Source organism: Protobothrops mucrosquamatus, unplaced genomic scaffold, assembly GCF_001527695.2.
Source record: "Protobothrops mucrosquamatus isolate PMUCROS unplaced genomic scaffold, P.Mucros_1.0 scaffold_3, whole genome shotgun sequence".
Lineage (NCBI taxonomy): Eukaryota > Metazoa > Chordata > Lepidosauria > Squamata > Viperidae > Protobothrops > Protobothrops mucrosquamatus.
The window spans coordinates 518386-530362 of NW_015386079.1; the positions used below are offsets into that span (position 1 = coordinate 518386).

At 38.8% G+C, this 11977-nt stretch overlaps 1 protein-coding gene across 1 annotated transcript in view; it reads left to right on the plus strand.

Moving 5' to 3' along the window:
- DNAH14 (dynein axonemal heavy chain 14) overlaps nt 1-11977 on the plus strand; it is a 202818-nt gene that overhangs the window by 54122 nt on the left and 136719 nt on the right. Inside the window, exons 16-18 of the mRNA XM_029286756.1 lie at nt 3310-3482; nt 5272-5619; nt 9686-10027. Coding sequence (XP_029142589.1) covers nt 3310-3482; nt 5272-5619; nt 9686-10027 — 863 coding nt within the window. The remainder of the gene's footprint in view (nt 1-3309; nt 3483-5271; nt 5620-9685; nt 10028-11977) is intronic.

Genomic DNA, 11977 nt, shown 5'->3' on the forward strand with positions numbered 1-11977 from the left:
GCTGCTGCCAAGTTTCTTATCTGTGGCGTGGAGTGTGGAGAAGTTATTTAACCCTCGGCTGGCTGTTTGGGTGTGTGTGTCAGACGGGGACAGAACAGAGCCTCACCATTCCTCTCAGGCCATGTGAGGGGGCTGGATGGTGGTGCGGACTGCCTGGAGCCCTGGGCAGCAGAGGTCAAATGCCCAGCCTGGCCCTCGAGCACCCACGGCACCAAGCCCAGCCCCACTTCCCCAAGGGGGCGCCCAGCTGCACTTACCTCCTCCTCAAGGCTGCTGCTGCTGTGTTTGCTCTCCTTAGCCAGGTTGCTCATGATGGGTACGAGGGCAAAGTCAGAGGGAGGGCCATTCCCTCTCCATTGGAGGAGACTCGGCTTTGTATCCAAAGCTTCCTTAGCAATAGGATAGGAGACCCCAGGATAGGCCAGGAGGAGGGGGCAAGGGGATGGTAAAAGGGCAGCAGGATCAGACTAAGGCAGGACTTCCCTCAGACCCTCCCTCTCCTTTCCTTCTTTCCTTCTTTCCTTCCTTCCTTCCTAAGTACAGAGTGGTGGGAAAATATTTGAGATGAGGGAGGGAGAAAAACAGGCAAGAAACACAGCCAGGGCCAAGACAGCAGGGGCCGTTCCATCACTGTTTCCAGGATGGCTACACAGGCCACATGAAACCACTTTGCGGGCCGCATCTGGCCCCCGGGCCTTGTGTTTGACATGTCTGCTCTAGAGCTTTGCGTACCCCTGGCCATGTCTTTTTATATTATCCATCCAATTGGTTAATGTTGTGGAAGAGAGAAAGTCTTGAGGGATCTCAGGCATAGTCACATATTCAATCCCTGCAGTCATTTTAAAAAGTGTGAAACCGGTACTGCTGGGCACCGCATTATTGTACGCTACTTCAGCAAATGGCAATGAGTCTGCCCTATCATTCTGTTGATAATTTACATAGTATCTTATATATTGTTCTATCATTGCATTCATTCATTCAGCCACAGAACGCTCCCTTTCTGAAGTGCCCCATTGGCAGTCATATGGAGCTTCCAATCTCTGTCAGGTCTCTGTTCAGATAAAAAATGTTTCAGCGCCTATGGGGCTATTAAAAAAACAGTGATTCACTGTGTTTCCAAGTGTCCCTAGGTGCTTAAACACCTTTTATTCAAACGGGGGGATGGGGAGCTGTCTGTGTGCAAATGCAACACTTGAAAATGCAATGATTCACTGGTTTTCAACCACCCCATTTGCTCACAGATGAAGTTCCCCATTTCCCCAAGGTCTCCGTTTGGATAAAAAATGTTCCGGTGGTTGGTGGAAAGGAGTTGGGGAGGAGCAGGAGACAGGCACAGAGTTTGCACCAAAAATGAAAGTTTCTGGGGTCCATGATCTCGCGAGAGTTCAGGTACCCATTCTCTGCAAAAGCAGATGTGTGCCTGAACTCGTGTGATATGGCATCGAGGAGCTTCCATTGTCTCTCCTCTCCCTCAAAGGCAGAAATCGCGGCAGAGAGGAGACAGATCTTCTCAAGGTGAGTCTGGTGCAGCAGGAAGGGAGGGAGAAGCAGTAGTTGGGAGCAGGGGAGATAGGGTGAATGTTGTAGAGCCTCTGCAGTTATTTGTAAGGGTGAACAACTGCCGTGGTGCTGCAACATTCATAATTTTGGGATTTTCTCAAAAACACTAGGGGGCGCTTATTGTGTAACTTCGAACAAGTGTTAAGTGAACGCTCGTAACTCGGGGATTACCTGTATTCTTTTATATCTTTTTTCATTTTTAGCCACCAAAATTTTCTTTTCACAAGATGAAGGATTTTTACAAACCCAAAATTTCCAGCTGCTTTTGCATATGTGCTCGGCTTAAACTAAGGTCCTTTAGCTATCTGGGACATACACTTTGGTTTCTTTTCATGCCATATCTTTTTTATCATTAGATCATTTTTATGGTTCTGAAACCAATTATCTTATTTTGAAACTTCCTTAAACTTTTGCCTCAGGGGATGTAACATTAACCTGGGTGGTATTCCCCTGCACTGAACCCTTTGCACTGGCGTCGCGAGCTGGCTAGAAGGGTTTATAGAAATTACCACTTCCTTGGTACTTTTGTATTGAGGCATACGTGAAAGAGCATCAGCCAAAAACCGTTTCCCTTTGGGAAACTGAAATTAAATCAGTTAAAATATTGAGCCCACCTGACTTGCTTTGGAGACAATTTCCTTGAGTCTTTAATGCCTCTAAGTTTTTATGATCTGTCCACACTTCAAATGGGATTTTACTACCTTCAGGAATTGTCTCCACGTTAAGAGAGCACAGCAAACTGCAAAAGCTTCCTTTTCCCACATAGCCCACACCTTCTCTCAGCATCTGATAACTTTCAAGAAGTATATGCACATGATTATAACTCCCTGTTCTCATTTTTTTGTAGCAATACTGCCCCCACTGCCACATCACTAACATCCACTTGAATTATGAAAGGCTTCTCTGGATTTGGGTGCCTTAACAGTGGTTCTGCAGCAAAAAAGTCTTTTTCGGTTTTCAAAGGCTGCTTGACATTCAAGGGTCCAACCTAATGGCTGATTGGGTCTAGGTTTCGTTGCTTTTCCCATTTTTAAAAATTGGTTATGGGTAAAACAATCTGCGTAAAAGTAGGAATTAATTGTCTGTAGAAATTTGCAAGTACAAGAAAACTTTGCAACTGCCTTTGGGTCTGGGTCATATATGACCATATACATATTTATTTAAAAGCAAGTACCATTGTGTTCAGTTGAGTTTTATTTTAAGTAAATGTGCAGAAGATTGCTTTCTTAATTTAAAACATATGACAGTGCATTTGACTATGTGTGGGACAGTGCTTCTGTTTGCTAATGTAGTTCATAGTCTTTAATAGAAAATGTGTAGTTTTCAAAAAATCTGTATAAAAGTTTTATTTAAAAATATCTGTTCCAAAAACATCCTGGTCAGTATTAAAAAAAACTTTTATTTTTAAATGTTCCAGATCTTCTAAAGCCTGCATAAAGTATAATCACTTGCAGGAATTTGCCAAGCTTCAGCCCCAAATTAATAAGTTGAAGCCTAGGACATTAAGAAAAAGGCACTACAAGCCTTTGTATATTCCAGTGAATTATTAAATCTAGACCTTCAAATATATGAGAATTATTGGAAAAAACTGAATTGATATTTCTGTTACATCTACATTTTCAGTTATAATAGTTAAAAGTCCTGAGGGAATTTACCATCCTGGGTGCTCAGCCAGCAATTTTCAATTAAAAAAAATTGTTTTACAATGAATTCTAACTTTGAAAATATTTTTAAATTATTTTTCATTAGATCAAGTTACACCATTTTCTCAGGATTCTCGGCTTTCAATCTTCATTGATCAGTCTTTACATAAAATAATGCAGCAATGTGAAGATTACACAGATTTTGAACCAAGACATTATCAATCAACATGGCCAAACTGTGATCTCATTCTTGGGACAGATCCAGATTACCAAAACAATGTATGCTTCAGACGTTGTACTATATGAGGGTAACAGTTTGGTGCCAAATATATATTTTTTTCTTATCTTTATATTGATTCAAACCATGGACAATGGGCTACATATAATCTTTGAAATCCTTTTGTTGTGGCCTCCTAAAACTGAAGCTACCAAAATTTGGCTGAACAAAATTTCTAAGCAGAAAATGTGAAAAAAATAAATATGCATAGATTTCAGTGTAAGAAATTGATAAGTAGTCATTTTCAAAGCAATCAACAGATATAGCTCACCCTTCTTTATAAAGCTTCATTTTCTTTATATCAAAAGAGCAAAAGAAATATTCTTTCCCCCATTTCCCTTATATATAGGTTTATCAGATTAACACTAGACATTTTGTATTAATACTTCAATCTCCTTGTAAATCTTAATTATCAGAACTCTTAAGAGATCTTTTTTGGAATCTACTGTTTCCATCAAACTATTTTCCAAAATCTAATTCCTTCATGTTCTGACACATAGCATCCTACCCAAACCGCAATACACCACACAGCCAACCACCATGCAAAAACTAACCCTACCATATACAAAATGGGTGTCAGAAATGAAAGCCAGAATTCTTCACCCCCTAGGAATAGCAATGGCCCACAAACCCACAGCCAAACTATGCCAGGAATTATCCAGAACCAAAGACAAGACACAGAAGGATGAAAAAAAACAATGTAATCTATACAATCAACTGTAACCATTGCAACCAATTCTACATGGAACAAAAATCACGTCAATTAAAAAACAGGATCCACAAACAGCGGCTAGCAGTCAAATGCCACAATACCAAATCCTTAATCTCTACCCACACCGCCACCAACCAGTTCAATTGGAGCAACAGAAAAATCATCGGCCACGTTACCACCCACCACGCTCGTGAGTTTATCGAAGCCTGGTACTTCACAAGCAATTCCATCAACAGACACATTGATCTACAGCCTACGAACCCCTCAGAATCCAAACCAACTGCATAGCCAACCAGAGACAACACCGACCCTCAACCAACCCACACAAGCTCCCACTCCCAGCAGTAGTTCACCTCCCAATGACCCTCACCTAATATAACCTTGCCATCACAAGACCCATCCCAAAACTCACTGATGATTCACACCTAATCCATCACAAGACCCATCACAGACCCTCACTTGACACACCTACACCTGAAGCCCTTTTAAACAGAACATTGATACTGACATCCTCTAAACTCTGCTGAAGATATTACCTAGTCTGGTAATGAAATGTTCAAGAACCAACCCACAAGCTCTGAAAATGAACCTTCACCCTCATCCTACACTCGAGCTACAGATATTTGCCACAATTGCAAATATACTTGTGGCAGCCAAGGACCATGACAAGAACAAGCATTAAAATACCACCCATCCCATGAATCCCATTAACTGAAATCTAGCTATTCCTATTTATGTTTAAGATTTTGTTTATCTTGTTAATAATAGTGCACTTTGGAATTGTATAAAATTTACAATAATTGAACTTAAGGATCAAGAGCATGTAGATTTCTTCAGTCTTGTGCACAAGATTTATGTCCTTGGCTTTTTTATTCAGGTTATAAACTCTGGCAGAATTCTTCTAGTTCTGAGGCTCAAGTTAGCAGGAAATGTTATTTGTACAATTTATTTACATAGGGTTAAAGTTAATAAGTTATGTATACTTAGAATATAGTTCCTACAAAACTAAAAGCTAATCAGAGAAAATCTCCACCATTCTAATGTGAATGCCATAATTTGTTTCCATTTAAATTTTTTAGATTCTGGACCTTCTTTCTCTTCAGAGTTCTTCACTGGCCCGAGTAGAATCTTACAGCAGAAACTTTATGGAATATTGCAGTATGGTAGATAAAGCAAAATATACAAAAGACAAAATAACAGCATTGGAAAGAGAGATGACTACAAAGGAGTTTAGAAATATTCTAGAAAATTATACAGCTGATGTAAAGGAGATTGTATGTATGCTTATTGAGAAACGTATCTCTCTGTTTAGAGTCAACAGTTTGAACTTTCAGACTGACTGCCTGCCATATTTTGAGGGTCTGCTTGACATTATTCATACTTGTTTTTATTTAGCAATTGATAAAAAGAATGTACATCTTGTTGAAGTAAGTATATATTTTTTTATTTATAATTAATTTCTTAGATTTCTATTCCAACTATTCCACTACAAATGTTTAGATCAAAGTGCATTATATGGAAGATATCATTAGCTGCATTGGAGATAAAAAAATTGTTTGGTTATATTGCAATTGAAATGAGATAGCCAATAGATTGTTGCATTTTGATAAATTATTGCAGAAGATTAGAGTGAAATGTGGACAGAGGGAAGAGTAGTGGGTAGTCAGGCAGATTCAAATTTTGAGCTAAACTAAGATGGGAAATGGTATATCAACTTCACTGGGTCCCAGATAATTTTCTATGAAATTAGAAATCCATGGGATAGTGAGAGTGCATATGAAACCCTAGTGCAGTGCTTTTCAACCTTTTCATAGATTGTACCACTTTTAGGACATAACAATATTCGAGTACCACCAATGCTTAGCAAGGTGTTAAAAACATGATGACCAAAAAAAGGGGAAAAAAGTACCAGTTTTAATTTCTTCAGTGGCTGTTCCTTTGCTGAATCACTTCCCCTTTGCACTGACGAACGTATAACAAATTTATCCATATTTATTAATATGTACCACTACCTTGGTGGTCAGGTAGCTGGTCGGCCCTTCTTCCTCTCTCCTTCTCCTCTCTCTCTCTTTCACAGCCTACTCCTTTGTTGATCCCTCTGCTTCTCTCACAGAAGCCTCTCCTCCTCTTCTTCTCTCTTTCTTGTCACTGCTTCTCTCACAGAAGCCTCTCCTCTCTTTCTCCATCCCCTTTGCTTTCCCTGTCATCTTTTTCTCTCTTTTTCTTCTGCCAAAACCTCCTCCTTTTATAACCTCTCCTCTCTTTCCCTCCTCCTCCTTTTCTCTTCCAGGTGCTCAGGGAGAGTTCCAGTGTCAGTCACTATCCCAGGCTCACTCTCCCATGCAGTCACCACTCCTCGGCTGGCCATTGCACACAATGCTGATCAGCTGGAACTGCCCCAATTCTCAGGTCTCTGCAGCTCCAGCTGACTCAGATACCCCAAGGCCTGTCTGCTGCTTCTGGTGATATTAGAGGCTACCGGAAGTGCCAATCAGCTGGAGCTGTGTGTACCGATCCTGGGTCCTCAGCAGAGCCCTGGCAACACTGCAGCTCCAGCTGACTTTCCCCCAGGCCTCTCTGGCGCTGCTGCTGTTGGAGGTCTTTTAATCCAGCCCCCCACTCAAGCAGGAGAACCTATACCATCTCAGACAAGTGACTGTCTAGCCTCTTCTTAAAAGTCTCCAGTGATGGAGTGCCCACGATTTCAGGAATTCTAGGTTGCTTCTCTCTTTGTTCAGTTTTCAACCATTGTTTCTTGTTCTGTCCTCTGGTGCTTTGGTGAATAACGTGACCCCCTATTCTTTGTGGCAGCCCCTCAAATACTGGAATACTGCTATCATGTCTTCCCTATTTTCTTTAGACTATCCAGACCCAAATCCTGCAGCCGTTCTTTGTATGTTTTAGTCTCCAGGCCTTTGATTACCTTAGTTGCTCTTCTCTGAATTTTTTCCAAACTCTCAAATTGTTGCCCTATAATGCACTGTTTCATCTAGTTAAAAGTCACAATAATTACAGTTTTATAACTACGTAGGAAGATGATTTTGATGATTCTTACTTTTTGTGCTTTATTTTATTGTATAAACATAAAAAATATTTCAATAGTTTGGACTTATGATGGTCAGTACAAAAAATGTATCTTGGGTTTTTTGTAATGTCAGAACAAAGGGTCAACAAAATTGTCTGTGATGTGATTAATTATCAGTGCGGGGTCCTTGGTGCTCTGCGCTTTGTTGTTGTTTTGCAGATGTTTCATTACCAAATTAGGTAACATTATCAGTAGGGAGTAGGGTTTGCTCTCATTTTATATATTAGTGGCCTGCCCTGTCAGTGTTGGTGGGAGTGGTCTTAGTGGTTCCTTGATTGGGCTATTGTTTACTGACAGCTTGTTTGTCTGTACTGGTAATTCCTAGTTTAGGGTATTATTTGGTTCTTGATTGTTGGTCTAATGTTAATCTTGATATTAATCTCTGCACATCTGGGTGTTGATTGCTGGTAAAGAGGAGTTTTGGTCCTTTGTTTCTTTTTTGATTGTATCTTTTGAATGGTATGCACATGTTGTGTATCTCTATGTGCCTGTTGATGGTTGATTTGTCTGAGTGCTAGGCTTCCAGGAATTCTTTAGTGTTTTTGGAATTGGTTTGGTCCTACATTTTCCCAGTTGAAACTATGATTAAGTCTGTTCATGTATTGTGAAATTAATGAGTTTTCATCATGTCTTATGATTGCTAGTTGGTGTTCATAGATGTGTTCTGCTAGTCTGCTGCCTGTTTGTCCTACATAGTAACTGTTGCAGTCCTTATACTATATGTTGTAGGCAACTCCTGTTTTTTCTTCTGGGGCTGCTGGGTCTTTTAGTTTGTTTTCGAGGGCTTTAATTGGTTTGCGTGCTAGAATGATGCTATGTGGTTGTAATAAGCTGTTGATAGTTTCTGAAATGTCTTTGATGTATGACAATGTTATCATTTTCACAGTTTGTATTGGTTGTGCTATACTGGGTTGAATGATTAAGCACTTTTTGATGAAGTTGTATTGATATTCATTTTATTGGAAGATGTTGTATAGATGATCTAGTTCTTCTTTCTGATGTTCAGGGTTGCTGCATTGTGTTTGTGCTCATCTAAATAGTGTTCTTACACAGATTCCTTGGGTGAGATTGGGTTGTTACTTTGGTAGTGGAACACTTGGTTGGCATGAGTGGTTTTACAATAGGCTATGTTTCTAATTTGCAATTTCTTTTCCCCTAATGAATTTTGTTCATTTGAAGATGTTGTTGATGATTTCATATGTGTCCTCTAGTTGGTCCATTTTTATTATGACATAATTGTCATCTATGTACCAGCTCTCAATTAGCTATCAGTTTTAGTATTGCAGGGCTAAACTTCTGATGCTGATAGGAAAGCATTTTTCTGTATACTACAAATTCTTTCTTTCTGAAAAAGATTTCTTCTCTAACATTTCCCAGAGATTCATATGATCTTGGCAGTACTGAAATTTAGAAAAGCTACAGAAACTTAATCATTCCAGCAGGACTTGGGGGCTGAAATGTTGTCTTATACTTCTTTCTACTAATAGAATATTTGTTTAAACCTGATCTGTGTTTCCTAAAGTGTAAGTGTAGTATAGATGTAATCATATTCTATGTCATAATTAATGTCATTGTTTTAATTTTATTATTTTATTGTTACTGTTTTAATTTGATTTATGCATAGTGGGTATCTACACTTCTCATAATATGTAACAGTTGGAGTAATTAGTAAATAAAGTAATAAACTGTATTTCAGTTGTGATCAAAAGTTTCAGTAGGTTTTCCAAATAGTTGGGATACTACCACAACAAGAATAATTATATATCTTTGGATATGTATTTTATACATCTTTGAATACATTTTCCCCAAAACAATTTTTATTAGTTTTCCATTTTACACCAACACAGCTTAAGAACCCACGTGGAAACATGGTGATCCATTTTTTAAAAACAAACAAACAGTAATATAGTAAATATATACCCATTATTTCTTTAAAATTTCCCTCTCTATCTAAATAGAATATTATGATCAAATTAATACATTTTCAAATAAATTCATTAATTACTATGTCTAACCATCAACTGCATTAATCAATAAAAAAAATTTAATCTATAAAAACCTATATTTCTTCAAACATTTAAACTTAAGCTTAATTAACTCCATTCATATAATCAAATCAATATCTTTCTAAAACCAGTTCATTCACTAATGTAACATTTCATCCAAGTTATATAATTAAAGATAAACTAACATCTATCTATTTATATTATTATAGTCTCATTAAAACCTTTCTAAAACAAATTTTCATTGAATATATCACTCTATATAAATTTCATTAATCAATAAAAGTTTACAAACTCATTATCCAACCAAAAGATCCTGTATCATGCTTTCTTAATTTTGCAAATATTTAATCTCAATGTATCTTTGAATACATTTTTAAATATTTACTATTTCATTACTTTTAGGTCACCCAATCAGCGGTAGCAAAATTGAACAAAGAACTAGTAACAGTGGATGGATTTGTTGAACATTTGCTATATCTTCAGGAAATTTCCTCAAAACTACCAAACATAAAGATTGAATATAAGTATCTTTCTGAGCTCCACTTCATTGCAAGTGATTATAACATCTTTCTCCCACTTAAGCAGCTTGCTCTTTATCAAACTGTTGTGAGAACCCTCCAGAATCTTCAATCAACTATCCTTATCTGTGAAAAAATGAAGGATGATTATGTTATAAAATTTAATGAAAGCTTAGGAGAATTTATGGATAATTTACAGGTTGAAATGAAAGAATATAAAAACAAGGTAATATAATAACAAATATATTTGCATCTGCTTCATAGTAACAAGATAAAAAAATCCCAAAGCAAAAATACATACAATTACTATTATTTTATTTGTTTGTTTATTAAATTATTTGCTGCCCATCTTGCTATGGGGCTACTCTGGGCAGCTTACAACAATAAAATGGAAAAATGATAAAAAAAATGTAAAAATAACAATAGTAAAGGAATAAAATGATAAAAACAAACAGTGGAAGTACAATAATACAACATTAAAAAGTTGAGCGAAGGGAGAACAGGAAGTGCAGGGGCGAGGTGAGGTCAGCTAGTTAGTCTAGCAGCCACCTCCAATGATACATTCCCCTATTGGGTCCCCAGGCCAACTGGCAGAGCCAGGTCTTCAGGCCCTTGCAGAAAGATAGGAGTGTGGAGGTAAACCTCACCCTGGGGAGGGGGCAGGATGTTCCAGAGGGCTGGCACTATAGCAGACAAGGCTTTTTTCCTGGATACTGTGAAACAGAGTTCTTTGACCAATGGGATCTGCAGCCGGTCTCCTTGCTGACATGAATAAAGCAGTTTATCTTAGTGAGATGAGATGATTCATCAAATTTCTGGACCTATGCCATAAAGGTCACAACCAACACCTTGAACTGCACCCGGAAGCAAACCACCAGCAAGTGCAGTTCAAAAAGCCTTAGTGTAACATAGGTCATTCCACCGGCCCCCAAAGACTGCTAGTGCTGCCACACCTTGTACCAGTTGAAGTTCTGAATACATGTCAAGGATAGCCCCATGTAAAGTGCATTGCAGTAATCCAGATGAAGGCTTGAGTAACTGAATATAGGGAATCCTGATCCAGGAACAGCTGCAGCTGATGCACTAACCAAAGCTGTACAAAGGCTTTCCTAGGCTTTCCTGAGCAGAGGTCGTGAGTCCAAGAGAACCCCTAAGTTGCTAACCGGTTCTGGACATGATAAAAATGTCAAAGACATGCATCTTGAAGCTCCATGCACCCAAAGTCACTCGTTCTTGCCAGGGTTTAGTCATAACCCATTGCCCTCCGTCCAGGCCCCTACAGCTTCTAGACACCTGAGAGGGTTGTGACAGCATAGAAGGATTTTATCTTCTATTCCTTACCAGTTAGTCAGAATTCAAGAAACTTCTTGTATGAGAAGTGAAGGGGGGGGAAATGAAGTCTAGTTGCCTTTTGAAAAGTATCTTTGGGACAACCATGTCCTGGATGACTGAGAATCTCCATAAACATTCAGCATATTGATGATATTTTGACCCATGGTGACAGATGATCTTACCCAGTGGCTTCATGTAGATGTTAAATAGGAGTGGAAAGAGTACCCAGCCCTGTGGTATGCTGTAAGAGAGTGGCTAGAGAATAGATCTCTCACTCCCTATCAATACCAACAGCCTTGGAAAAAGAAGCTAATCTAGTGCAGAACTGTGCACTCAGTCCAAAGTTCATAGTTGTCCCCAAATGATACCAAGTTCAATGGTATTGAAGGCTTCTGAGAAGTCAAGGAGAGCCAGGATGGTTGCAATGCCTCCAAACCATCTTACCAGATTTTGTATGACCTCAGATTTTTTCTATTTTTTTTAATGTCATTTAGAAATTATTTCCATTTCAGATTTACACAGAATGTAAATACTGATGTTAACCTGATCTTGGCTTAGAAATAACACTCATTAAGAACCACTTCAACTACAATAAGCAAAAACTGACTCTGATTCATATTTTTAACAATAATGAAAAACGTTGGGGACTTCCGGTGGCAGGCTACTCCGTTGGACGCAGCTGTTGCTGCCTCCCGCCTGTTTCTGCGTAAAAGCCGTTTTGACAGCCTGCATCTGCTGTCAAACGGCTTGAAACCTTTCCCCTGGGCATAGGGGGATGGGTGAGCTGCCCGGGGTAGGAGTTGAGTTCCCGAGTCGTCCCAGGTGGACGATGTAGGTGAGAACT